The sequence below is a fragment of the Brachycentrus maculatus genome, unplaced genomic scaffold (genome assembly GCF_059751285.1).
Source record: "Brachycentrus maculatus isolate JH-2025_06_01 unplaced genomic scaffold, ASM5975128v1 h1tg000603l, whole genome shotgun sequence".
NCBI classification, from domain to species: Eukaryota; Metazoa; Arthropoda; class Insecta; order Trichoptera; family Brachycentridae; genus Brachycentrus; species Brachycentrus maculatus.
The window spans coordinates 32,039-59,920 of NW_028281342.1; the positions used below are offsets into that span (position 1 = coordinate 32,039).

Below are 27,882 nucleotides of genomic sequence, written 5' to 3' on the forward strand. Positions count from 1 at the left end.
TTATGCGATGTTGTAACATTGAAATGGATTAAACAATCGAATATATCAACAAAAAAGTACTTAAATTGTTCATTAAAAATAAAAAAATTATCAACACTTAAAAGATAAGTTATAATGACATCTTTAAATAAATAATTTCAATAATATTTTAATTTATTCCTTTTTTTCGCTGTCTTCTTTATTATTTTTCTCTTCTTTCTTTTTCTTTTCTGCTCTCATTCGATTCAAAACGGCGACAAAAATATCCAGTTTATTTTTTATTTGCCTTACAGTTTCTGTAAAATTAAACCAAAATACTCATTTTAATGTCAATATACGTAGATGTTATGTGAATCAAATAAATTTAAAGATTGATGATGAATATGAAAATGTCATGTATTAAGAATTAATTTTAGTACTTTTGTACTTATTTTTTATTTTTTAAATTTAACTAGGTGAATACTCATTATATGTCGAATTCTATGATTCAAAACAAAGAGGTATTTGCATCAGTATCAGACTTCAATAAAACACGTATGACTAAGGTATACTAATTTGTTTATTGAAAATTTAGATATTATCTAAGTAAAAAAAAAATGGAAAATTATTGTGCCGAATCAATAAGTGAAATTATCTTTATTTTTTCCACTAAAACGAATTTTAATAGCTTGAAATTTTTTTTATTACTGAATCCATTTTTTTTAAAAATATTATAATGATAAACCGCTGTATAATATTTTGACTGGGGTAACAATTTCAAATAAGACCAAGTCTACTCACTCTGGTTTTGTTGGTTTGGTTAAGAAAAAAATAAATACGATTTATGGTTTTTGTTTTTTGTCCCTCAAATCCTTGTATCAGTAATTTAATTCTACGTTATTTGCTTCTCTTTTTCGATTTTCTGTTTTTTTTTACACGACGACAGAACTGATTCAATTTCAAAGCTAGTTAAAAAGTTTTTAACTCAATGAGGACCCGTTTTTATTTTTACATCAATGCCGTTTTGTTAACTTTAGTAGTAAAGCTTACGTTTTCTGTCCACATGGTATGTGATGGCGCGCAAATTGAAAAAATCATTTGAGCCTTAACATTTTTTTAGATCACCGTGTGATAATATATTTATATTAATTTATTAACCATTTCTCGATTAATGATAATTATTCAGCGTTAAAAATAAAATCTCAGTACGTATGAACAAAAATTACCAAGAAATTTAAATAATTTTCATTTCATATTTTTCTAGTAGACTCGGTTTATTTTAAAGCTGCACCCCCAAATCTTACTTAATTTTTCTGCGAGTTTAACCCTGTTCCCATTCAGGAGTTCCTTCTTCCTTATTGGATCTGTTTGTATGTCAAACAAAATATTACGTAGCTCCTTATGAAGTTCGGGTACTGTAAGAAATAAAAGTTAATAAAAACATTATTTTAGGAAAAATACTAAATAATAACATATTACTGTAAAAATGACACGAGAATTTTTTCGAACACATTTATCAAACAGAAAATAAAACTTTTGTTATTAGTGTTCAATAAAACGCGAAAAAATCTAAAGCTCCTTTTTTCCGAACAAAATATAAACATTTTTGCTTGGGAACTTTCATAAGTTTTTTTTGTGATCGATCCAATAAATTGATCGATGAGCTGTCATTTCGAACTTGACAAATGGATTTAATAACATATAAAAGCTTCCGGATTAAATTTTTTTTAAATGTATTTTTATAAATATTATTTCAGGGCTGATATAAGCATTATGGATACAATTATGGAAGTTGTGTTGAGATGGTTTGGGTATGTGATGAAAAAGTAGAGTAATATAAATTTAAGTTGCAAATTTGGTTGGTAAAAGAAGAAGAGAATACTTAGGAAAACTTAATAATCAAGTTTTCCAAATAATTGGTCAGATAAGGAGTTGAAATAATTAGCGGATATGTATGAGGAGATGTATAAATGTGAAGGAGGCGAAAATTGTTTGCAAAGACATATTGTTTTGGCGTTTTATTATTTCTGTCTACCCCTGCGGTGAAGCGATGTGACAGTTAGTTAGTAAGTTATTTAAAAATAATAATAATAAATTACCTTCCACGTTGTTCATGTGCTGCCTTAGTACGTTGGCTGATTTTTTAATCATTCGACGGATTCTCCAAAATAATATAACATCAGAACATTCCGGCTATAAATATGTAATAATAATTTAAAAAACGTATGAACTGATTGTATTTATTAAATAAAATAAAAATTCCAAAAACATAAAAATTACCTAAATTACAAAATTTCAAAAGCAGCAAAAATGAGACAAATCGAGGCATTTGAAATGCTGAAGGTACATGCTCCGAATCCCATGAAACGCTAGACGCACCAACGAGTCCATTCATCAGACAAATTCCATTCATTAGACAAAAATATCGAAATATTCTAGTACACAGCCATGATACACGATTTACCCACAACGATGGTTTGATAGTCCTAAGAATTAACAATAAATATGGGAGTCGAACACTTCAATATATCGTCCCAAACATTTTTACGGAGGTTAGAGGTCAAAATAAACTATGGAACAAAGTCAAAAGATAACTGGAGAAGAGTCATTGCTTCGGCAAGGATCAAAATCCTCAGTAATGAGGAATCACAGGGAGAAGCCACCAAGATTTCAATAAAAATTACCTGTTCAATTGTATCCTTTAATTCTCTATATAAATAAAACTCTTTCCTACAATTTTCCGCCTTATATAATGAATCTTGTAATAAAAACCTAGAAAAAGACAGAAATTTATTCATTTAAAGAGATAATTTGATTTTTCATAAAAATAATATATTTTATGTGAAGGAATGAAATAATGGATTCCACACAAAAGAGTGAAAATTATAAGTCAATAATGCACTTTATCTTCTACTCCAACGATTCTCAAACTTTTTTAATGACGGAATCCTTTTGAAATAGTAAATATTTTACGCAGCCCCAAAATATGTAAATTTCGTATTATTTTCATTTTTTCATTTTGATCTATGAAAATTGTATATTAGTTTATATTCTTAATTTTTTTCACTTTTTTGTTTGTATGTTAGGTTTAAATGGATAAAAAAAATGTATGTTAAAAGAACTCCACCGACAAGACACAAGGTAGCTCTGCAAAAATATTTAGAAAATGTTTATAATTGTTATTTAAATAAATGTAATACAACATTTTGAGTGTGTCCAAATACTTGTTCACAAAATCTGGATTATCTCCAATTACAGGAGTTATTTTCATATTATTTTTTGACATCTCATCAAAGATGAAGAAGAATATGGAAGTCTGGGCATTTACGGGGCTTACGACCGTCATAGACTGGTTTAAGTGATCACTTTACACACGTGTAACATTCACCAATTCTACCCATTATTGACAACCACACTACTCAAATTCTTGGAAGTTTTATATATATGAACCAATTTAGAAACCTTGTTCATGAATCACTAGAACTTCACTAGAGACATCTATTGGTGAGAAAAGCTTCTTTACATCTCACCAATAGATGTCTCTAGTGAAGTTCTAGTGATTCATGAACAAGGTTTCTAAATTGGTTCATATATATAAAACTTCCAAGAATTTGAGTAGTGTGGTTGTCAATAATGGGTAGAATTGGTGAATGTTACACGTGTGTAAAGTGATCACTTAAACCAGCCTATGACGGTCGTAAGCCCCGTAAATGCCCAGACTTCCATATTCTTCTTCATCTTTGATGAGATGTCAAAAAATGAAATGTAATACAATTTATGAAAAATTCAAATAAAAAAAATTATTATAAATATGTATATTACATAGATGAAAACCATACAAAAATAGGTACATCAAGAGAGTGATGTGGTGTGTAGTGAAAGGGAGAAGAAAAGTTAGTGTAGTATATTGTATTAGAACTATTGCAGTTTTACAGGTTTATCACTACAAATTGGACGTTTCACGAACAAAATTCGACGCCTTACAAATCAAATTGGACGTTTTACAAATAAAATTGGACGTTATTTTGTATTATACATATTTAAAAAAAAATATAAATTCACAGTACTACATATACCGTCACTGTGAATACAAGCCCACATCTTCCATTCTTAAGACTAGCATGTGCGTTAGTCATCAAGTTGGCAAGCCTGCGAGGCGTGCTATCATAGTTTGCGGCTGCGATGTTGACGATGATGAAGTTGCCAGACAAGATTTTCAATAATACTTTTAATCTTGAGAACTACGTTGAATACATTTAGAAAATTCTTTCTTTTTAGAAAGTAAAATTAAAATTCCAAATTTTTGTGTAAGAAGTTCAATTTTATTTTAAAAGTATCTAATTTAGGTTGTAAACCGTCCAATTTGGAGTAATAAACTTGTATTATTCTGATTATACCAGCGAAGACCTCGCAGAGGCTTTTGGAGCCTATTTTGAGAAGCACTGGTCTACACGGTGGAGCGCTTGGTAACATATATAAATAAATACGTACCTTTTAAAGACGTGTTTCCACAAATCATCAATGATGGCTTTGTCTTCATACTGTAAGTTAAGATTAAGAGTAATGGTGACAATTTCGTCGGGAGATAACTGTGGATCGTGTTTTCCTTTTTGTTTCTTCATCATTGATATTAGTTCATCTCTGATCAACTTCGTTTTAGCTTCATCGGGAGTTGGTGATTTCCATTGGAATATTCTGAATTAAGAAACACAAAACACATAAAAATATATTTTTAACTATATTTTCATATACACTTTATCTTTTTAAATTATCAATGACTCCGTATTTGACATCTTGGTCGAGTATTAGAATATCGTATAAAAATTTGTTAAATAAATACAAATCTGATGTAAAATTATATTCGTCATATAATTCTTATTATATTTTTGAGCGTTTTGTTTTCGTTTTTATCAATATAATTGATATAATCGTTTACATATAAAATTAAACATTTGGTTTTGTAAAATTGTTTTGGAATCTCAAGGATAAAATTTTCTTTAGATTCAAATAAAAATCACCCTTCAATAGTTGAAGATTGCCGTATTTATTTTAAATGGTTTCTAACATTAAACACTTTAAATGCAGAAAATAATAATTTTGATGATTTTTTTTTTTAAATGACATTAATTCTAATTGTTCTTTGAATTATTTTGATAAGGTTCAAAACATTGTTGTTTGTTACCCCATCCAATAATGTCATACTGTATGTCCAACAATTTTATTTAATATACGAATAAAACACTCAAATGTGATATTTTACCAGATTTTAATTTAAATATATATTTTTTTTGACATCTCATCAAAGATGAAGAAGAATATGGAAGTCTGGGCATTTACGGGGCTGACAACCGTCATAGGCTGGTTTAAGTGATCAAAGTGATCACACGCGTGTAACATTCACCAATTCTAACCATTATTTACAACCACACTACTCAAATTCTTGTAAGTTCTATTTATATGAACCCATTTTGAAACATTGTTCTTGATTCACTAGAACTTCGCTAGAGACATCTATTGGTGAGATGAATAGAACGTTTTTATTGAGCAGAAACTCTTTTATTATATTGTATGTTACCCCATCCAATAATGCCATACTCAAACAATTTTATTTAACACATTTAGATTACACTCCAATAAGATATTTCGCCATATTTTTATTTTTATAATTAAATCATTTTGATGTCATTTATGTCTAAATTATATTATGATGTCTACTTTTATTACATTTATGTCTACTTTTATTATATTGTAGGTTACCCCATCCAATAATGCCATGTCAAACAATTTTATTTAGAAGAAAACACTCCAATAAGATATTTCACCATATTTTTATTTTTATAATTAAATCATTTTGAGGTCATTTATGTCTAAATTATATTATTTATGTCTACTTTTATTACATTTATGTCTACTTTATTAAATTGTGTGTTACCTCATCCAATAATGCCATACTCTATGTCAAACAATTTTATTTAATACGTGAAGAAAACACTCCAATAAGATATTTCACCATATTTTAATTTTTATAATTAAATCATTTTGAGGTCATTTATGTCTAAATTATATTATTTATGTCAACTTTTATTACATTTATGTCTACTTTATTAAATTGTGTGTTACCTCATCCAATAATGCTATACCCTATGTCAAACAATTTTATTTAATACGTGAAGAAAACACTCCAATAAGATATTTCACCATATTTTTATTTTTATAATTAAATCATTTTGATGTCATTTATGTCTAAGTTATATTATTTATGTCTACTTTTATTACATTTATGTCTTCTTTAATTATATTGCATGTTACCTCATCCAATAATGCCATACTCTATGTCAAACAATTTTATTTAATACATGAAGAAAGCACTCCAATAAGATATTTCACCATATTTTTATTTTTATAATTAAATCATTTTGAGGTCATTTATGTCTAAATTATATTATTTATGTCAACTTTTATTACATTTATGTCTATTTTAATTATATTGTATGTTACCTCATCCAATAATGCCATACTCTATGTCAAACAATTTTATTTAATACATGAAGAAAACACTCCAATAAGATATTTCACCATATTTTTATTTTTATAATTAAATCATTTTGATGTCATTTAAGTATGTCTACAGGGATAAATTCTGCCAAATCAATAAATAGCCTTTTTAAATATGATTTAATACTACCTTTCACAAAAGGTGGGTCCTATACCCTTTCTTAATTGATGGTTAGTCATTTTGAGATTGTCTTCCAAGGCAGTTATGAGGAAATCAACTGATTTTTCCCATTGAAATTTCTCTGTAAGGACCTTATCTTCTAGAATGTTCGGCTGAAGGACTTTTAATACGTTATACGCACTTTTATCCCACTTGTGACTGAAACGATGATATATTTTATTAAATAATTGAGCATTCAGCATTTTATAAACACATTGTTTATGTTCCCAACTAAAGACGTGTTTATTAATCTTTATTGTAAACGATCGTCAAACCCTTTGATTCATTTTGTCAAAAAAATATATATATTTGTAACAAATCATGGTTTTCTATCCCTGTCTTGTGGTATAAATAACAAAGACATTATATTTCTGACATCTCAACAAAGATGAGGAAGAATATGGAAGTCTGGGTATTTACAGGGCCTATGACCTGCCATAGGCAGGTTGTGATCACTCTACGCATATGCACCATTCACCATTCACTCATGATTGACAACCACGATAGTAATTTTTTTGGAAGTCCTACATATATCATTTATCTCAAGACACTGTACATGTGAGTCCACTGGTGCCATCTATTGATGGATAAAAAAGGCCCTTTTATTTAGAAGTATGCAAGTGGATAAAACCCATATTTGTGAACAAGTATTTGATCACTCTCAAAATGTTGTGAAAATAGATTTTTGTCCAGCTTCATACCAGTATGATGATTTCGGTAACGGCAAAATCCCATCACTAGTCATATAAATCAGAAGTGGAAAAAAACTATAAAGTTCTCATTTCTAAAATAACTTAAATAATAAAAATTTATAAGCTACATAGATTCCTAGGTATAAAATAATGTGACCATACTTAGCTGCTGTTTCGTGGAGAACAGTTTTCCTGAGCAATCCATAGTTACGTTCTTTTTCAGGTGCCAATTTCTTTTTCAAGATTTCGTCTCGAAATAATAAAATTAATAAATCAACACCGCATTCGACTGTTCTATAAAGAAAAGGCAAAATATTAAAATAATTCGTATACTGAGGCTGCAATATAATGTTCTCATATTTTTTACTCAATATTTTAGTACGAAACAAAAGTACATTATTGTTAAGATCTTTTAGTTGCATTAATGAGGTATGAGAAAAGAAAAAAATAAAATAAAACTTACAATAAATTTATACCTACTTTGATTTTACGAAAAACTTACAATTTCGGTAGCATTTCTTCAGCCCATTCTCTCAGTTTGATGTCAATAGCAGTATTAAAATCCCCTAAAATTAAATAAATTTATAAATTTATATATATACATATTTATATATATATATATATATATATATATATATATATATATATATATATATATATATATATATATATATATATATATATATATATATATATATATATATATATATATATATATATATATATATATATATATATATATATATATATATATATATATATATATATATATATATATATATATATATATATATATATTTAGATTTTTTTGTCATAAATATAATCTTGTTGATTGTTTTAACATACCAGCGTTTTCCATCATGGCAGCCGGTAGATAAACCTCATCAATTACATGGTCTTTTACAACTTCCCATAAGGCATCGAAAGCTTTTGTTTCCCATTGCCTTGTTGATTGAGTCAACAACTTGTAACTTTCGTCCAATATATTATTTACGGCTTTGTTGAAGAGTTCATCTCTATCGTATTCTCGTAGCCTTGAAATGAAATTAAAAATGCGAAGAATTAAACTTGATTTTTATTATTATTGATTTGGTTCTTATTTTGTGGTTATATTAGTCGTTAGCGTTTTTGGCAATCGTACTGGATGTCCCGGGTTCATTTCCAAGAGAGGTTTAAAGTAAAGATTTGTGATTTTTTACTCTAATATTTATTTCATATCTCCCAAGACTGGTATCTGAAGCGAAGGACTTGCCTTCTTGATCAAGATAAAAAAGCGTCAATACGATGCAGTGTCTCATGCACAATTGGATGTGGAGAAGAGTTAAAAAGCATGAGTCTCATCTAGGTTTTAAATATACTTATAATAATAATAATAATAATAATAAAATTGGATAACTTATATAGCGCCATTTTCGTAAAAAAATACCTCAAGGGCGCTTCACTTAAAATTACAAAGTTGTTTTTTTATTATATAAATTTATGTAGAGTAACGAGGTATTAAGTGTATTTTAATGTTCTTCCAGCATTTAAAATTCACTTAACACCTCGTTTTGATTTTGTTATAAAGAAGTGAACTTTTTTTTAATATTTCATTTAAATATTAATATTTTGTGTAGGTTTGGAGCAATTACAAAAAACATGGCACTGAACAAAATGAACGCACCAACCTTGGATAATGATTTTTCCATTCAGCTTCTAAGTTCAACTTTTTTGCTCTGAACGCATCAGCCTGTAGCTCCACAGTATTACTGACCATATCCCAAAATAACTCCGATATTGCTTTTGATAAATTATCAGTCTTGAATGTATTTGGATCAACGTCTCTATTGAAAAAAGGAATTAAAACTGTATTAAAAAAATAAAAGCGTATTATTAAGGCTATCAAAGGTTAGAGACATAATTAGGAAACGGAGTACAAAAAGAATCCAATACTGATGTGAATTTCTTCTTCCTGGTTCTATCCGAAATTATCGTCTTTGTAAAATGTTGGCTTCAGCTCTCCTCGTCCTCAGGTTATAGGTACTTTTATCATGGACAACGTAATCTTAGCCATGCCTTCGAATCGTGTTTTCTTTCTGCAGCATCCATGAATTATTTGGTCTTTCTCTAAATGTCTATCAAGTAAAAACCATCGCGATTGCCTGGTTTATAATATGATCAGGTTCTCTGCGTCCTATGTGTCCATACCATCACAATTGCATTTTCTGTACCTTACTATTACGAATGTATTTACTTTTTATTTTGCCATTTTGAGATCTCAACATAGTAAATGGAAGCTTGAGCGTTTACATGGCTTATGACCTGTCATAGACGGATTAAGTTATTACTTTACACACGTGCAACATTAACCATTCTAGCCATGATTACAACGATATTTCTCCAAATTTCGGAACAGAATAGATGAAGTGATCAATCTCATGACACAGTAAATATTAGTTCATTATAGCCACCTTTATTGGATTAAAGAAAGCTTTTATTTTTTAGATTTTTTTAAATGTTAATTGTAAAAATAACTCCAAAGTAAAGAAAACCCAAATTTGTGAACAAGTATTTGCACACACTCAAAATCTTATACATTTTTATTTTGTCTCTAAAAGACACTCCAGCTGTCAATCTATGGTAGGACTGATAAAAAATGCGTCAATAATGACTAGGGTGAAAATAAATGTCGGGTTGTGGTTTCGTGGTTAGTGTCGTGAACCCTTTAATCAGAGTTTCTCGGTTCGAATCCGCTCTACTACAATTTGATACCTGTTTCTAATAATGAGCCGCTCAGACTCACAGAAAAGTATAAAATTGTTTTTGGAAATAATAAAATACAAATATTTCTCTTTCGAAGTTAAGATTTTTTTTATTAAATTATATATTAGCTAGCTAGCAACAGGCCTCTGCTGTAGCTGGATACTTAAAAAAATTGTATGGAGAAACAAATACATGCTGAAAGAGAGTAAGGTGAGGATCTATAAAACCTGCGTAAGACAAGCAACAAGAAACAAGGAAACAAGAGCCGACACCGCGAGAACAAAAAACCTTCTTAGGACATCCGAAATGAAGACTCTACGACCCATTGCAGGCCTAACACTTCGCGACAGAGTAAGAAACTCAGATATAAGAAAAATCTGCGATGTCGAAGATGTTGTGCGATGGGGAAGAGAAAGAAGATGTTTCTGGAGAGATCATGTGAGAAGAGCGAGTTCGGATCGAGTGGTGAGGGTGGCAGCGGACAGCAGCATAGGCGGGATCAGACCTCTAGGAAGACCACCTAAACGATGGAAGGATAGCTGGTCTTCCACCTCCCAGGACCGACCCGAGAATGACAGGACCAAGTCCTAAAAGAAGAAGAAGAAGAAGAAGATATATTAGCTAATGAAAATAATCTCATGAAAAAAAAATCAATGAAGAATTTGGTTTTGGCTTTCGAACAAATATATTCGGTTGTATACTAAAATTTTATTGTATTTCGATAGATTTTCTGCAATAACAAAGTTGAATCCATTACACCGTTCCACTGCCACAAAAAAGACTTATTTACTGCTAAGTAAGGGTAAGTAGGCACTTACTTGAACAACTTGGATCTCTTGAAGTATTTTTCTTCATACTCTTTGATACTCTGAATGGAATCATTATTATTTCCTCTCCCAGTCACTACTGCAAAGTATCGGAGGGCCTTCATTGGAAAAAGTTTTCCACTAAGAATTTTCTTGATCTGTAATAAATAATACCACCTTCGATAAGACTGTTTATTGTCGATATTTCCGTTTATATAAGGATAATCGATGATTAAATTTAAGTATCCGCCTCTCCAATATAAAGGCAGGCGCGCTTGGTTTCGCATAAAACGTGGATGGTTCGAATCCTGGAGAAATCAACAAAAAATAGAGTATTTAAAAAAAATTAAGCACTTGTAAAATACCACTAATTGAGTTTTTTTTAATTACACACGACAAGTTTTGAAAACTAACAGATGTTTTCATCTATAGATGAAAGTAATTTAAAAAAGTAATCAGTGATTCCACAGAGTTAATGCTGAATAAATAAATAATGCAAAAAAAGGCATGATTTTAATTGAAATCTTAACGTAGATGAAAATATTTAATTAAGGGGGGAATATGGAAGTCTAGCCATTTAAAGGGCATACGAGGTGTGTTTTGGCTATGTAGATTTTTTTTTCGTTTTACTTTTCTCTAAGTAAGAAACAAAAATATTCAAAATATTTATAACATCAAGATCGGATAGTGTATACATATGTAAAATTGTAATTTGTGGTATGTAAGTGGATATTTTTTTAGCTCTACTTGGTGATGATTTAAAAATAAATGGCTTGATCATGAATTATTACATGTACAGTAAAAATACTGATTTAAAAATGTTAGTAAAGTAAAAATATCATAACTTTCCAAGATTTCAGCCAATGGGTTTCGAGATGTGCCCGTCTTTTCGTTGGAACAATTATTACACCACCATGCAAACAACACTTTCCACAACTACCATAGCACTTTTGAGATACTTAAATATCGATTGTTAATTTCGTATGTCAAAATGCTTTTTTTGAAGTAATTAGTTTGTATAATTTTATCTACCTCTGTAGTTAAGTGGTTAGTGCGTTTAGTTATCATGTTAGAGGTCTGAAGCTCGATTTTCAGGAGGATTTAAATAAATTTTACCTATTTTTTACCATAATATTAAATAAAAATTACAACATCATATTGTCTTCATATTTTTATAGAAGGATCAAGAAAATTATGCTATAGTCTTATCTCAAAATTTATTAACTGAAATTTCAATGAGTATTTTTGCAAATAACTAACATTTTTTTAAATTACAAAAAAACAATATTTAACTTAAAAAAATAAATAATTATAATGCTGTTTTATAATGTTCACAGTTGGTTCAGCTAGGAAAGATGCTACCTCTATTCTGAAGGTAAATTAAATATCCATACCCTTTCAGGGTCCGCTAAGTTCTTTTCTGCCAAGTCCACTTTAGTGAGAACTAAGATAGTTCGTTCTCCATCAGGATCACACTCGGCGACCAAGTCTGTGACGTTGCTCCTTTCAGCATCAATTGAACCATCCTGAAATGAATAAGGAAAATAGGGTGATTTTTTAAAACACATTTCACACTTTCATTAAAATAATTGTTCACATAATTTTGCTTTAATTTTGTATAATTTTGTTTACTTATTTTATCAATAAGTTAAATATGTATGCACAATTTACATTTGAAATCTGTAGAAAATAGTTTTTTCTTGTTAGGCTATGCCTTCTCGAAAAAATAACCTATTTCGCTTGGAGAGAGGTTTATACTGAATAATCATTAACTGTTTTTTTTTTAATATAAATGCGATTCAATCATTGTGTAATTTTTAGTATTATTTTCAATTTAAAAAGACATTTTCTTACTTTTTTTCAGTACTTTAATATCATTAATATTTTTGAAATCTGTAAGGATTCTATTAAAATATTTAATTCCATTATTATTATTTTTTTTTAGAATGTTTTATAGTGCATTTTGGAAATTTGATATAATTTTGTTATCTTTAGAATATACATGATTTTTTTGTTAATACTTATATATTTTACGAGCAGATTTCTTTCTAATTTGTAGGCTGTGGTAGTGTGACAATAAATTTTCATTATTTAATACCCTTTTTACTTAAGATTTGCTACGAAAAAAAAAATAAAACTTTTTTATAAAGATAATTATGGCGGAGATCATACCTGAATGCATAAAATAATGGCATTGGGGTTGTTCATATAGAATTGAGTCATTTCTTTTATATCATGTTTTGTGTCTTCTGCCATATCAACAGTCTGAGTCTGAAATAGCAATTTATAATGATTAATTAGACTTTTTTTCTTTATTTTATTTACAACCTTAACCGGTTTGGTGCCACTCCTCTCCAATTCTGTTCTCGCCAGACCAGCCATACAAAATCAAATCCAATTGTAGTATTTTTGAATTAGAATATTTAGAAACATCTATAAGAAAGATCAAGAAATACTTTTTTATAACAATACACCAATATTACCAAAGTTGCAGTCATCATTTTAAAAGCTTTCACATTTTTGGTGAAAAAAATCACGGCCTACTGGGTGCGGCCATATTAATACCTTCCGGTATCGAAAGGGTTGATTCGCACAATAATACTAAATCATACAAAACGTATCAAAATACAGATATAATGTAACAATTAAACAATGTTTAATATATCAATTGACTATGCCATCCAGAAACAGATTGCCAGTGTGACTTTCGATCTACTTAGGTGGTTAATATATTCATAAAACTCGATTAATTTTAATTCTTATATATGAAAATTGGATTGAAATATGTTCAAATATTTACAATTGAAACTTACAGAAATGATTCCAGGAAGATCTACTAAAACCATTCGCTGAATACCGGGACCCTTCACTGTAAGGGATATAACATCTTTAGATACAGTTTTTCCATCACCAACGCTATCTTTCATCCTTTTTTCAATTTCACTGAAAACACAAAAACATTGAAAAAAAATGACGCATCTTTTGTGTTGTTCATATTCTTTAATATTTTCTTGTTATTTTGAAAAATATTTTTAAGAAATCAACATGAAACAATCTTTTGCAGTCAAAAAAATTTATGGAAAAAAACATAACGATGTTGCTTTATTATATAAAATTTAACCAGTAAAAAAAAAACAACTAAACCAATAAATATCAGGACGAAACCTGAATACAATAATTACTTTCTAAGTTTTTCCAAGTCGCCTTCATTTTTCAAGTCGTATTCCTTTGAATGATCCTTAAACATGGCGACATGTTTCACTCCTTCTGATAATGTTACTTTGACTGGTGCTCTGAAACCGTTTAAAATATATTTATTCCTGTATTTAAATTATATGTTTTCGTTATTTTCTTAATAATTAATTCGTCTCAGTTTGCATATTGTATAAATATTGATAACAGAGCCTTTTAAATATAAAGTATTTATGTACACAATTTGGAAATCTTAAATAAAATAATGTAAAAAAATTGCAAAATGTTGTAAATATAGGTCGCTCACTCGTTTACTATGGCACATCACCTTAAACAATTAAATACGTAAATAAAAATTCAATTATAATGCAATTTTGATGTTCAATAATAGGCAGAATATTTAACGTTATACAAATATATGACGTTATAACTTAAGCCAGCCAAATGCCGGTCCTAAGGCCAGGGATGATCAAACTTCCATTTTATGAAGGACGATTTAAGTTTGAGCATCCTAGGGCTTACGATCTAGTATTTTGCTGGCTTCAGTGATCACTATATACACTCGTGTAACGTTCACCGTTCTGCCAGTTATAGTACATAAATCAATTAATTTTATTTTTGAAAAAAGTGTTTATGCAATTGTCTTTGATTCCTTACATATGTAGGTAGTTAATCAATAGATTATGAATTACTACTTTTGTGATAAATTCATTTAATATAAAAAATAATACTGGTTTTATCTCAAGTTAAGATACCTGTATTAATTTTAATCAATAAAAAATACCTGGTCATCATTTTTCCAGCTCCTCGTGGGAAGATCCTGGCATTAGCGATGCACTCTAGAACGCTCGTTTTACCTGAGCTTTGGTCTCCGACAACCACGATTCTGGGAAGACGGTCATCCACTCCGATGGTCGGATCAAATCCAGATAAAGCGTCCAGAACTTCAGAGTAAAGATCTATTAAGGGTCTCTGTTGAAAAAAACTCAAAAAATAATGTCAAAATAAATATGTACAGCCCATAAAATTTCCAAAAATAAAAACTTTTGAAATTCAGCGGCGTCTTTTACTCAAAATTAATAAAAATATATTGGCGACCACATATCGCTAACTGCTTTCAACAACGTCGTATAACAAAAATCGTCAATTTCCAGTTGTCCATGTTTTCGGAGAGCCAAAAAAAAGTTCTATATCCCAGCAAAAGCGGCATATTTTAAACTTAATATTTACCCGCTACAGGGCAGAAAGTGTTGTTTTTGAATTTTGAAGAAAAGGTACCATATATATTAATTTTTTTTAAATATTTTTCAAATGGAGAAAAAACGTTCGGATTTTACCTAAAAAGATCTGTTGTGTAGTAAAAAGTTCAATAAGTGGCTTGATATTTATTTTTAATACATTTTATAGTACTTTTAAACTTTAAAAATGATCTGAAAAATCAAGTTTTTTGATATATGACGTTGTTGAAAAGAGTGAGCGATATTTGATACCTTGAAAAAGCATCTCTATCTGGCAAATTGAAGTTATGGAAATCGTACAATAATAAATGTAGTCTACCACACTACACCACATGTGAATTTGTAGTAAACAAAAACATACTACAATTGCAAAATGCCCTATTTTCTGAGGATTGATTTCTAAAGGAGAATTTTTTGAGGATTTCTCCACATTGATAAGGATTTCACGAGATTTCAAGGTCATTTCGGTTTTATAAACTGAGGATTTTTGTAAGTCTGAATTTGCATTCTAATTTTTAAAAATATTAAAAAATATATTTGTAAAAAAATGTATGAAAAAATCAAGGTGCATCTTTTAGTCCAAAGCATCCTACATTCTGAAAAATATGATGTCGTATGTGCCATTGGGGTGTGAGTAACAACACCAAGATGAAGCTTGTCAGGAGCTTGGTCCACTCCATTTTTCTCTATGCTGCTGAAACATGGACTATAAAAGCAGCAGAAAGGAGAAAAATTGATGCCTTCGAAATGTGGTGTTGGAGGCGCATGCTCCGAATTCCATGGACAGCTAGACGCACCAATGAGTCCATTCGCCAGGAACTACGCTTGGATGGCTTGTCTCTGGCCAATATCTGTACCCGACGGATTCTCCAGTTCTTTGGACACGTTGCGCGTGGCAACGAGGATAGCCTGGAACGACTAGTTGTGATCGGTAGCCTGGAGGGAAAGAGAGGGAGAGGAAGATCCCCCACACGATGGACCGATCAAATTAAGGCAGCAGCAGGCACCTCAGTGGTTGGAGCGCTACGTGCAGCGCAGTCAAGGGATAACTGGAGAAGAGTCATTGCTTCTGCAAGGGTCACAACCCTCAGCAATGAGGATTAAGACGGAGAAGAATGTGCCATTGAACACAGACAAAGGGTAGTAAATGTGATGAGTAATAAATATTTTGTCCGCCTCCGTAGTGTAATGGTCAGCACGCTCGGCTACCGTTCTGGAGGTCCCGGGTTCGATTCCCAAGGGGGTAAAAATAAATATAAGTAATTTTTTGACTGTTATATTTATTCAATATTACCATGGACTGGTACCTGAAGCGGAGGGCTGATCACCTTTCCTTCAGGTGTAAAGCGATCATGATAACACTGCGTTTATAAGATACAGTGCCCTATGCACCATTGGGGTGCGGATAAGGGTTTTATCATTATTATTATTAATAAATATTTTTAAAAGTTAAAAAAATTAAAGATAATATTAAGGATATTTTAAATGGAATAACCCGCAAAGCCCCTACTTTAAGATACTTGTCTGCAGGTAGGATAGTGAGGATAAGGAAGTTAATTATGAAAAATGTATCACAAACACTGAGATCAATTGAAAATAAATAATTTACTTTAAGGAAAACAAACCTTCGATTCTTTTTCAAAATGTTTAGTCCTGTTGCCTTTTGACTTAGTGCTTTTTTTCTTCAAATGTATAATTTCACTTTCTAAGTCTTGTATTTTGTTCTCGTATTTCTTATGAACATTCAGCTGATCATTTTGATCAATCTCCACATAATGATCTTCAGTCTTGCCTGAAAAATCTCGTTGAAATTGTTAGTACTAGCGGAATAAAATTTGTATGAAATACACATATATGTAAATTTACTCGCATAACTGTGTAAAATATTCAATGTTTATTTGCTACAATTCAAAAAAATTCTGGTATGCTTCGTTTTACATTCATTTTTGCTGCAACTGACGTTTAATATGGAGTTCATATTCAACTAAACCTGATTTGAATATATCTGCGTATTTAAGAAAAAAAGACCATTTGGAGAGTGAATACAGGAACAGAGTGAATAGTGCACTGAAATCAGTTATAGCAAATAAAAACCTTTCATCGAAAGCTAAATTGGCAGTTCACAACGGAGTTTTATTAACAATCCAAACGTTCGGAAATGAAGAATGAAGTTTGCAAAAGAAGGATGATGAAAGACTTCATGCAGTCCAAATGCGATCTCTCAAAGAAATGTTCGTCAAAATGATTTATGATAGATGTTGGAATAGTGATGTAAGGAAAGAATGCAAGGCGTATTAAAAGGTGTGTTAAAATGGTTTCGACATGTGAATTGAACGAGCAAAAATAAACAGTCAAACAAATTTATGAGGTGAAAATCAGAGGAAAATCGAAGACATAATCAAGCATTTTAAATACTGGAAAGTGGCCAGACTAGGTGCCACAATAATTGGCGGATATGTATGAGGATATATGTACATGAATATAAAGGAGCAAAGACTATATGGAAAGATTAAGTGGTGTGCATTGCATTTGCATATTGCAACTCTGCCTACCACTACTGCGGGTGGCGTGATGGTTAGATATGATTTAGTTCACTCATCAAAGACTTAAACTATTAAATCTATAGTGAATCAGGCAGATTTTCAGCTTTGGTAACAAAATCTTTCACCTGTCATATTATTTGAACGATGATAGAGGTTCAGATGATCAAAGTGGACTGTATATTTTGTAGTGGGAAAAAATGGAACTATGATGTAAAAAAATGTAATGAATGAATGACTAAGAAGGCGTTGCACAGAAGTTTTGACAGTCAAATTTAAGGTAAATATACTTACGTAAATTAAGTAAATCATAGCTTTTCGCTGAGATGTATGCAAAACCGCCAGAAATTGTTTTCCAGTAATCTAAAAGAAAAACAAATAACACTCTCTTTATCATTCATCGTTCACAAAAACCAATTTATTAGAAAAAAAATGTTTTGATAATAGGTGTTTCGGTTTTCTAAGCGATTGTTCTGCCTTTTAAATATTGATGTATTTCCACTCAAAATTAACCTTTATCGACTTTAAATCCCTTCTCGTATCTTTAATTTTCTCATCTTACTCTAGACAATTATTCTTAATAAGTTAATCACGAGAGTTTTAATATGAAACAGTTAATATATAATTCATTTTTAATTTAAGATAAACTTGGTTAATTCTTTTAATGTAGTGGTATTTACAAAGCAAAAATTATTAGATACACCACAAAGTGACTGCCGAATCAATTAATGAATTTATAACTCTGTTATGGTTCAACTAATTTGCATAAAAAATACCATGGAAGGTGCCGTGGTAAGTAAGATAAACGCTCGACTGAAAATCTCGCGTCTTGGGTTCGATTCCTGCTGATTGCAAAATGAAAAGAAGAATAAATGTTAAAATTTTATAGGTATTTTTGAAGATTTTTTCACAATAAACATCCTTAAAAAATTCTTTCCTGTCGTGCATAGAAGTTTAGTAATAACTAATTAAATTTTACTATCATGCCACACTTCTAAATTTAAAAAAAAATCTAGATTATTATATATTGATCAATCTTGTGACACAGTACATATGTATGTTCACATCAGCCTTGTATATTGAGATGTTAAAAATATAAAAAATAAGTCCGTAGAGAAAATCTAAATTTATGAACAAGTATTTGGGCACACTCAAAATGTTGTAGATTATTATATTACGGAAAAAAAAATATAAGGATTTAAATTAAATATCAAAAATTCTCTGAAAAAAAATTCATCTTAATTTTGTCCTTTATAGATATATAAAAGTCATTTCAAAAATACCCTATTGCATCTTACCTCCAGTTTTATCAAAAAACGGGTCATTTTCTGGTGCGTAACTTTCAGCTAGTTTCTTGATTTTTTTATAGTCAAGTTTCGGAAAATGAACTGCCGAAAAATTCGGCAGTCCATTTTTCCACTCTCGATATTTCTGAAAAAGTTATATATTAAGGCTAACATCGCTATTAAAAGGGATTCATAAATAATTAGTATCGTACAACTCGCACAAGTTTAAACGATAAGGCCTAAGCGAACTCTGTATTGCTCCATATCTCGAAATCGATATTTTATTTATTTCTTTTTCATTTTAATTTATACAAATAATAAATCAAGCACGTGTGTTCAAAATCGAAAATTGTTTTAATTTCTACACTCGTTTTAACTAACACAACGTTGCATTCGAATACACGTGCGTTTTTGTATTCTCGTGGTAGGCAGAAAATGTTTTTTTTTGCGACAATGGCAGCATCATCAGTTGAATTTAATAACAAAAAATGCAATACTTAACATCTCCCATGGCGGAAAGGGTGCTCTATGACGATTGCATTGCATTTTCGAAGAGTTAAAATATTTTCATTGCATTTCACATCCATTGTTAACAAAACCTCATTAGAAATGTGTGATACCTACTTTCTTTCTTTACCTTTAAACCAGACTGAGTCATAGTTACCCGTAGCTGGGCACAGCTAATACTCAAAATAATGATAAATGAATAAAATAAATATTTTACATTATTTTTTGACATCTCATCAAAGATGAAGAACCATCAGGCTGGTTTAAGTGATCACTTAAATGTCAAAAAGTTACATTAAAAATAACTCCTATAATTGGAGATAATCCAGATATGTGAACAAGTATTTGAACTCAATCAAAATGTTGTACAATAAATACTTATGTTATAAAAAAAATTAAATTATCTCATTCAATAATAAAATGCTTTTTACCATATACACTGTATAGCTTCCTCCTATAATACTTCCAAGAAAAAAGTATTTGATTTTGAAGTAACGCCTGAATAATTTATAACTTCTGCTTTCCTGATATCTTTGAAGTAAATTTGTATTATTTTCCTTGATTTTTGTCAGATTCCTTTGTAAAATTTGGATATTTTTGTATTTATTTATGAGCCATGGAAATCTAACATTTCTTTGAGAAAAATTCCTAGTTATAGCGTGTTGGTAAATATTAAACACCCTAAAAATACACATAAAATAGTTACAATGTTATATATAATACATTTTACAATCACTTTGCATTTTTTATAAATTGTGTATTTTTCAATACTTATAATAAAAATAATATAATGAAATTTCTGTCATAAGTAAAACTCATATTCATAACACGCTAATTAGTATTTTTATAACATTGTACATACCCAGTTTGTCTTCTTCTTAAAAATAATTCCATAATTTAGATGTTTTCAATATTTATTTTATCTATTTTTTTCCTGTTTATGTCTGTTAAAACAACGCTTCAATTAAACAAAATTGGCTTGATATTAAAATTGTGACAATAAACAAGGTAAGTTTGTTTTCTATGAACCACAAATAATCAACGTTTTACTTTTCTAATTTGTTAAATCTCTATGGCGCAAGAGAATTTTTAAATAATATATCGTAATCGATTTCAAGTTTGTACTTTTTTTTTGAATATTTGTGTGTTTTACTATTTAAAAAAAATACTTTAATTGTATCAAATTATATATCAAATGATGGTAGAGTGGGTTCGAACCAAGAAACTTTGCCTCAAGTGTCCGGGACACTAACCGCGGGACCACAACACGACCCAGGACATTTCTTGGTGGAACTGCATTTTATAGAATAAAATATTTCCACATAAATTTTATTTGACCAGCGCCCGGGTTTCTTTGTCACCGACATCATCAGACTGGTGAAAGCTATACTAAATTCTTTGTTTTACATATACACAACAAGGAAGAGGTTTAAAAAAACGTGATTTTATATTTTTTTCTGACAAAATGAAGACCTGTACTAAGATGGATCTTTACCAAAACTTACATTTAAACTTGTCCAAATTTAAAACAGCTATCAAAAATCACGCTATCTGCCATGAGCAGTGCTTAGTATTGCATATGCTCCTGCTCAACAGATGGCGTTATCATTACGGTATATAAATTGGAAAAATAATGTTTTAACGTATCATAGGTAAAAATACTTATTGCAGATATAAATATAATAATTGAAAAAAAACACGATCGTATTCAAATGCAACGTTGAATGAGCAATTTTAAATAAATTTAAGTTAAAAATCGAAATATTTGAATATTTCATGCAAATTGACTTAAAAATTGTGACGTTTTTTTTTACATCAAAGTTATTACTTGGTAATCGAATAAGCTGTATCAATGTTTGTCCATAAAGGCTGAAAGTTAGAAAATGAGATGAATAAAAATTTCATTAAATAATGTGATTAAACACCTCTTTATAAGAAGTCTTTAATTAATTTGGATAATGATAAGATTATTTTTCCACCAATCAATGCATAAATATAGTTACAAATCGTACATTTCCAGCTCGTAATATATTTGATAATTAAACATCAAAAACTTATGCTGAAAATAAATATAAATACAGAAAACATAACGAGTACCATCCTAATTTGGTAATCGAAAAAATAACTGTAACCGATCATTCACATCTCTAAGTTAGACAAATTAATTTATGACGCCGTGTAGTATACGCACGGCACTAAACAATTTATGTCAATACGTAATTAGTCCAATATTACGTTTTATTGTTGCAAAAAGTAGAAATTTTATATTATTATTTTTTTATAAACAAGTTAGTTGAATTCTTACGCCGGTACTGTCAATATTTATACTGAACATCGCATTAAAATAAAGTGAAAAACTAAATAACCATCACGCCGCTTCATCGAATCGGTAGGCAGAGAGAATATTCAGTGAATCGTTAAAAATCATTTCTGGGTTAAATTAATAAAAAATTAATGAAATTTGAGTATAATTTAAGAGTGTGTAATAATTTGTTCATGCATTGATACGTTTTTTAATGAAGAATTTAAACGGACTGTGACAATAAAATAAAATAAATACAAATAATATTTTCAGTATAGTTTAAACTTGTGCGTTACATATTATTGAAGTTTAAAAACAAAAATTATATATTATTATAATAATAATATTTGCCTAATCCATAATTCTTCTTCCTTTTCTTCTTGGTGTAGGGCTTGTGGCTTGTTTTTAAAAGGGATAAGCCTCCTGCGATGTCGAATCTCAGCTGTCAATCCTCTCTTCGGTGGTCTGGCCAGAAATCGTCTACCTTGGGGTTGGCGGAGCAGTGAAATGTGAGGGAGTCTGGATGCTTCTATTCTCCTCACATGCTCATATCATTGTCTTCTTCGTTGCCTTCCCCACCTAAAGACGTCTTCGATCTCGCATATTTCTCTTATCCTGGTGTTCCTTATTCTATCTCGTGGACTCTTGCCAGATATGCTCCATAGAGTCTTCATTTCTGACTTATCTATACACGTGTTATGTAAACATTATATCATCTCTAGTTTGTTCTACATTTTTGTTATTAAACCAGTTCTCTGACTAGCCCGAGAGTGACTCGGGGTGGGAAGTTTGTATTGCATTTGACGAGCCCGAACACTACTCGGGTACATCGTATTTTTGCTCATCAATCCTGCTAGGCAGCGTGTAATATTAATCTTTTTGTTTTGTGGAATAACCCTAGCGGTCGCGGTGTTCGGATAATCTTGTTTCGACTTGTTGGTGACGATTTCTTGTACCGGCAAATTTTCTCAACAAAATTCGTTGGGTAAGTGGTCAATATTTGAAGAATAATATGGAAGTCTGGGTATTTACGGGGCTGACGACCGTCATAGGCTGGTTTAAGCGATCATTTTACACACGTGTAACATTCACCAATTCTACTCATTATTGACAACCACACTACTCAAATTCTTGGAAGTTCTTTACATATGAACCAATTTAGAAACCTTGTTCTTAAATCACTAGAACTTCACTGGAGACATCTATTGAAGAAATGTGAAGAAGCTTTTTATCAAGCAGAAACTCTTATATTAGTATGTGAGGTCCGAATCCTGGATTATAATCACAAACATGAGAAACGCCAGAAAAGATCATGTTCATTTTTATTATTGTAGCTTATAATTTGACCAGTTAATTTATTTACAACATTTTGAGTGTGTCCAAATACTTGTTTACAAATCTAGATTATCTCCAATTAAAGGAATTATTTTTCATTTTATTTTATAAACCGTCATAGGCTGGTCGTCAGCCCCGTAAATGCCCAGTCTTCTATATTCTTCTTCATCTTTGATGAGATGTCAAAAAATAATATGAAAAATAACTCCTATAATTGGAGATAATCCAGATTTGTCAACAAGTATTTGGACACACTCAAAATGTTGTAGGTCAATATATCTTATGGTGTGTACTATATACCAACTTAATTATCGTCTAAATATAAGATTTAAATGAAATTTTAAATTTCACCCTTAATTTAAAATACTCCATTTGAAACTCTGTTAAAAAGCAGATAAATATTTAAAGCTGTATTGTGAAGTGTATGTGTATGTTTCTAGTGTAACCGTTTTTATATTTTTTGTATAAGTGCTTAAATCGTTCGGTTCAACTCTGATACTTGATCGATCACCTTGCTTTCTTTGCAAGTAACGATCAAGTTAATACAGTGGTTTTATAATGCAGTGCCCTAAGTATTTTTTTTGTGCTGAAGTCAGAAGAAAAAGAATGAAGACCAGCTGAGCATCAAACAAAAGCATCAATGGGATTGTCAACAGAACGTAAGTGTCATACAAATTCTATATGTTATCAATCCACCTTAATTTGACGAAAGAAAACTGATTTTTATTAATATCATGTCATTTCCAAGCTGAATAAAATATAATAGCTTTTATTTTATGTATTAATTTTAAATCAAACACAGATTTTTTGAGTCTACTAAGTTGTATTTTATTAACAAAAAACACATAAAAAATTATACTGTGACAATTGTTTCGCCTTGTTAGGGCATTATCAAACGAATGTGAAGATCAAATGGACTACGGTCCTTATGTAGCTATACAATTCTATGTGACAGTTTTAACATGTGCAGTAATAATTTATGGGAGACAACAGTCGCTAATGGGGGATGTAGGTATGTACCCTTATATTTGTTTTCTGGGAAGGGAAGAATTTATTGGACATATTTTAGAGATTTTAATACAATTGTTGGTAATATTATTTTTAAGAATTTTTATATGTAGATGTAATTATTAGATTATCAATAACGCATCATGCAAGCGTTTACATAGAGAGAGATGATGTACATAAATTAAAATGGAGTTCTACAAATTAAACGCCAAGTCAATAAATAAATATATAATAGTTTTATTTTTTTGCTTTGAAGTTAATCATACAATTTTTTAAGATACTCATACTAATGGTTAAATATCACAATCATAATCATCATACTCATACAATTCATACAATGATGGAATTGATGCAACAAAGACAGCTCCATACCACCCACTTATATTGATTTTTACCAACTTGGGAATCGAACCCGGGTCATCCAATATGATATCAAAATGTACTACGCGCTACGCAATCGAGGCTTATAAAACCATCGTAATATAAATACATAGAACATAAATTTAAAAAAAATAATACTATATTTATTACAAAAAAAAAATAAGAAAATTTTTTGAAGAATATTATTTTTCGAGGCTGATAAAACCATCTTAATATAAATACATAGAACATAGATTTAAAAAAAAATTATTCTTTATTTATTACAAAAAAAATTAAGAATTTTTTTTGAAGAATATTATTTTTCATAACAGTACACAATGTTTTATCTTTCCCTTTAAAAAAATCAATATAAAACAAAATAAATGTACGACAAAAACACCCACGTGTTTATTTTTTTATAAAACTAGCAAATGGACATTTTCACAACATTAAAAGTGTGTCCAAATACTTGTTCACAAATATGGTTTTTGTCTGTTTAGAAGTTATCATTGATATTTTATTAATTTATAATAACATTTATTTCAACCCCCTTAGAATCGAACCCAGGTCTAGAACAGTAGCTAAGCTCGCTAACCATTACGCTACCCAGTTTGTTTTCTTCTACAAGACGTTAAAAATTGTTGTCAAGGGTAATCGATTACAATTCTGCCAGAAGCAAGGAGCAAGAACCCCTGGAACAGTCTGAAAGTGATGAACATACTTGTTAACTTGTACTTTTTACGGGCAAAGTTCTGGAGCAGCGGAGTGCGGGACTACAACGTATCTCCCCCAAGCCTCCCGCCAGGATATCTCTCGCTAATAGCCCTCGGACGGCGGGAGGTGTAATAAATCTAATCCCAAAAGGTTATCAGCGAAGTTGGTATGAAATAACGCTTTTAATAAGGGACTTGGCCCCATATTGGCGCGGCTGCGGTGCAAAACTGGCTATTTCCAATATTAGCCCTCCACTGCATAGTGTATCAAATTTGTTACATACCCAAAAGTTAGTGTTAAAACGTTCTTTAAAAATATAAGCAACAATTCTTTTTTGTTACTGATTAGATACATTCATAACTCACGTATATAGTTCATAATTTAGCCAAAAGACGCGCTATGAACGCCAAAATAATAACTTCTCCTTTCTTTCGGAGACGAACTGTCGGTAATAATTAAATGAGTAAATAAAAATAAGAAACAGATCCTACCCCCTCTTCAACCTTCAACGTCCCAAGGACCCAACGATTCTACCAATAATTGATAATCACACTACTCAAATCTTAGAACATGTATATATCCTTTAATTGACAAGATACTAAATTCCTACAATCAATTAATTCTCTCATCGGTGACGTTTTATGCAAAAACACCTACGATTATATATGTAGATAACATAACAGCTTAATTAATAAGATTTGGTATCGATGTTATGTCGCCTAGGGTCTTATCACTGCTCACCGTCTGTTCATCTCTATAAGATAAAGTGCGTAACATCACCATATTTTGAATGTGGACAAGATATAGGGGATGCAAACCATTTGTTCTTTCAGTGTCCGCTCACAACAGAGAAAGAGAACTTTCTAAATAGCTTAACACAGGCAGGAATCCAACTCCCCACCCAAGTATCCACCCTTTTTTGATAAGATTTATGTTTTGTATTGACATTTCTTGGTGAAACTGCATTTTATAGAATAAAATAACAATTTTGTAATTATTTCCACATTAATTTTATTTGACCAGCAACCGGGTTTCGTCGTAAACGACATTATCAGACTGGTCAGACCAGACCAGACAACATCAGACCTGTCTGATGATGTCGGCTGCTGGTCAAATAAAATTAATATGGTAAAAATTACACAATTTGCTATTTAATTATATTCTTTCTGATCCTTAATCTATAATTGCGGTTATTAACACTAAAATGGTAAAGCTCAATGCATTACTAAATACTTTTTTATTTTGTTTTTAAATAAATTTAAATTAGACTTGACATTGTCAGAAACTTTCTTTCTTTGTGTGACTGCCTAAAAATTATTAAAAAATTCTTATCTACCCTTACTCCAAGATTTGCAATTTCGGAAATAGGCGCTTTTGCATTAAAGCTTCATATTTATATGCTCAATAACGCTACGGAGGCGTTCAGCCGAGACTATGCGATGCGGCTGGTTCGTTCGTTTGGGCCGAAATTAAAATTATATTTTCTAAGGTTTCTCATACTTGAACTTTTGAAGTATAAACGGTTAGTTAAATTCTAAACTTTGGCCATAAGTATATCTACGGAATTATGTATGAAAAATCTGTTTACCAAATTCTAAAATCAAATTTAGGGGTGGAATAAATCGAAAAATGTCCACATTTTTTATCGACATCTCGTAGATGAAGAAAAATATGGCAGTCTTGGTATTTAGAGGAGTTTGCCCTGCAAAAATTTTTAGTAGTATGGTTGTTGATCATGGTTAGAATTATATTATCCACTGACACATCGTGATGGAATTGCATTTTAATATATTATTAGATTAAAACCAATATTTTAAGCTTTTCCACTTTATTTTTATTTGACCAGCGACCGGGTTTCGTCGTTACCGACATCATCAGACTGGTCCAGACCAGTCTGATGATGTCGGTAACGACGAAACCCGGTCGCTGGTCAAATAAAAATAAAGTGGAAAAGCTCAAAATATTGGTTTTAATCTAATAATATATCATGGTTAGAATGATGAATGTTGCACGTGTGATAAATGATCGCTTAGCCAAACTGTGAAATGTCATAAACCCTGTTAATACCTATTCTTCCATATTCTTCTTCATCTATGTTGATGTTTCAAAAATGTAACAATAGCTTCTTAGGGGAGTAATTCCCAGATTTGTCTATATAAGTTTTTTAACAAACTCAAAATAACTTGAAATACGCCAGGTCACTGGTCCACATAATCAGCGGGTATGTATGAGGAGATGCATGAACGTGGAATAAGCGAAAGATGGTTGTGGAATTTATTTTTCTCTGCCTATACCTGCGGAGAAGCAGGGTGATAGTAAGTCGGTTTTTTTTGTAAAATCGATGGCTAGATTTTCATTGAATAAACAACTTAACTCTCTTAATTAACGAAAAATTAAAACAATATACTGTATTGTATGTATCTCATATAAAAAAATGTACATACAGTTAGTGCTCTATTTACGTTATTTCCACTAACGTGAATTAGT

General features: G+C 30.4%; 1 protein-coding gene across 2 annotated transcripts; it reads right to left on the reverse strand.

Annotated features, from left to right (window-relative positions):
- Positions 1 to 18: 18 nt before the first annotated feature.
- On the reverse strand, positions 19 to 20,646 carry LOC148301119 (dynamin-like GTPase OPA1, mitochondrial). Of its 2 annotated transcripts, XM_088273782.1 has the most exons (21): positions 20,539 to 20,646; positions 20,108 to 20,357; positions 19,182 to 19,314; positions 18,178 to 18,246; positions 16,969 to 17,135; positions 14,890 to 15,077; positions 14,096 to 14,206; positions 13,727 to 13,856; positions 13,086 to 13,184; positions 12,308 to 12,439; positions 10,926 to 11,071; positions 9,033 to 9,188; positions 8,212 to 8,399; positions 7,868 to 7,931; positions 7,528 to 7,659; positions 6,644 to 6,832; positions 4,450 to 4,653; positions 2,643 to 2,730; positions 2,058 to 2,151; positions 1,263 to 1,373; positions 19 to 275 (listed from the first exon to the last, which is right to left on the reverse strand). In XM_088273782.1, the coding sequence occupies exons 1-21, from the start codon at positions 20,568 to 20,570 to the stop codon at positions 154 to 156; spliced, it is 2,805 nt and encodes a 934-aa protein (XP_088129908.1). In that variant the 5' UTR covers positions 20,571 to 20,646; the 3' UTR covers positions 19 to 153. The 2 variants fall into 2 exon arrangements, with proteins under 2 accessions (XP_088129908.1, XP_088129909.1); XM_088273783.1 differs by lacking the exon at positions 6,644 to 6,832.
- Positions 20,647 to 27,882: the final 7,236 nt, after the last annotated feature.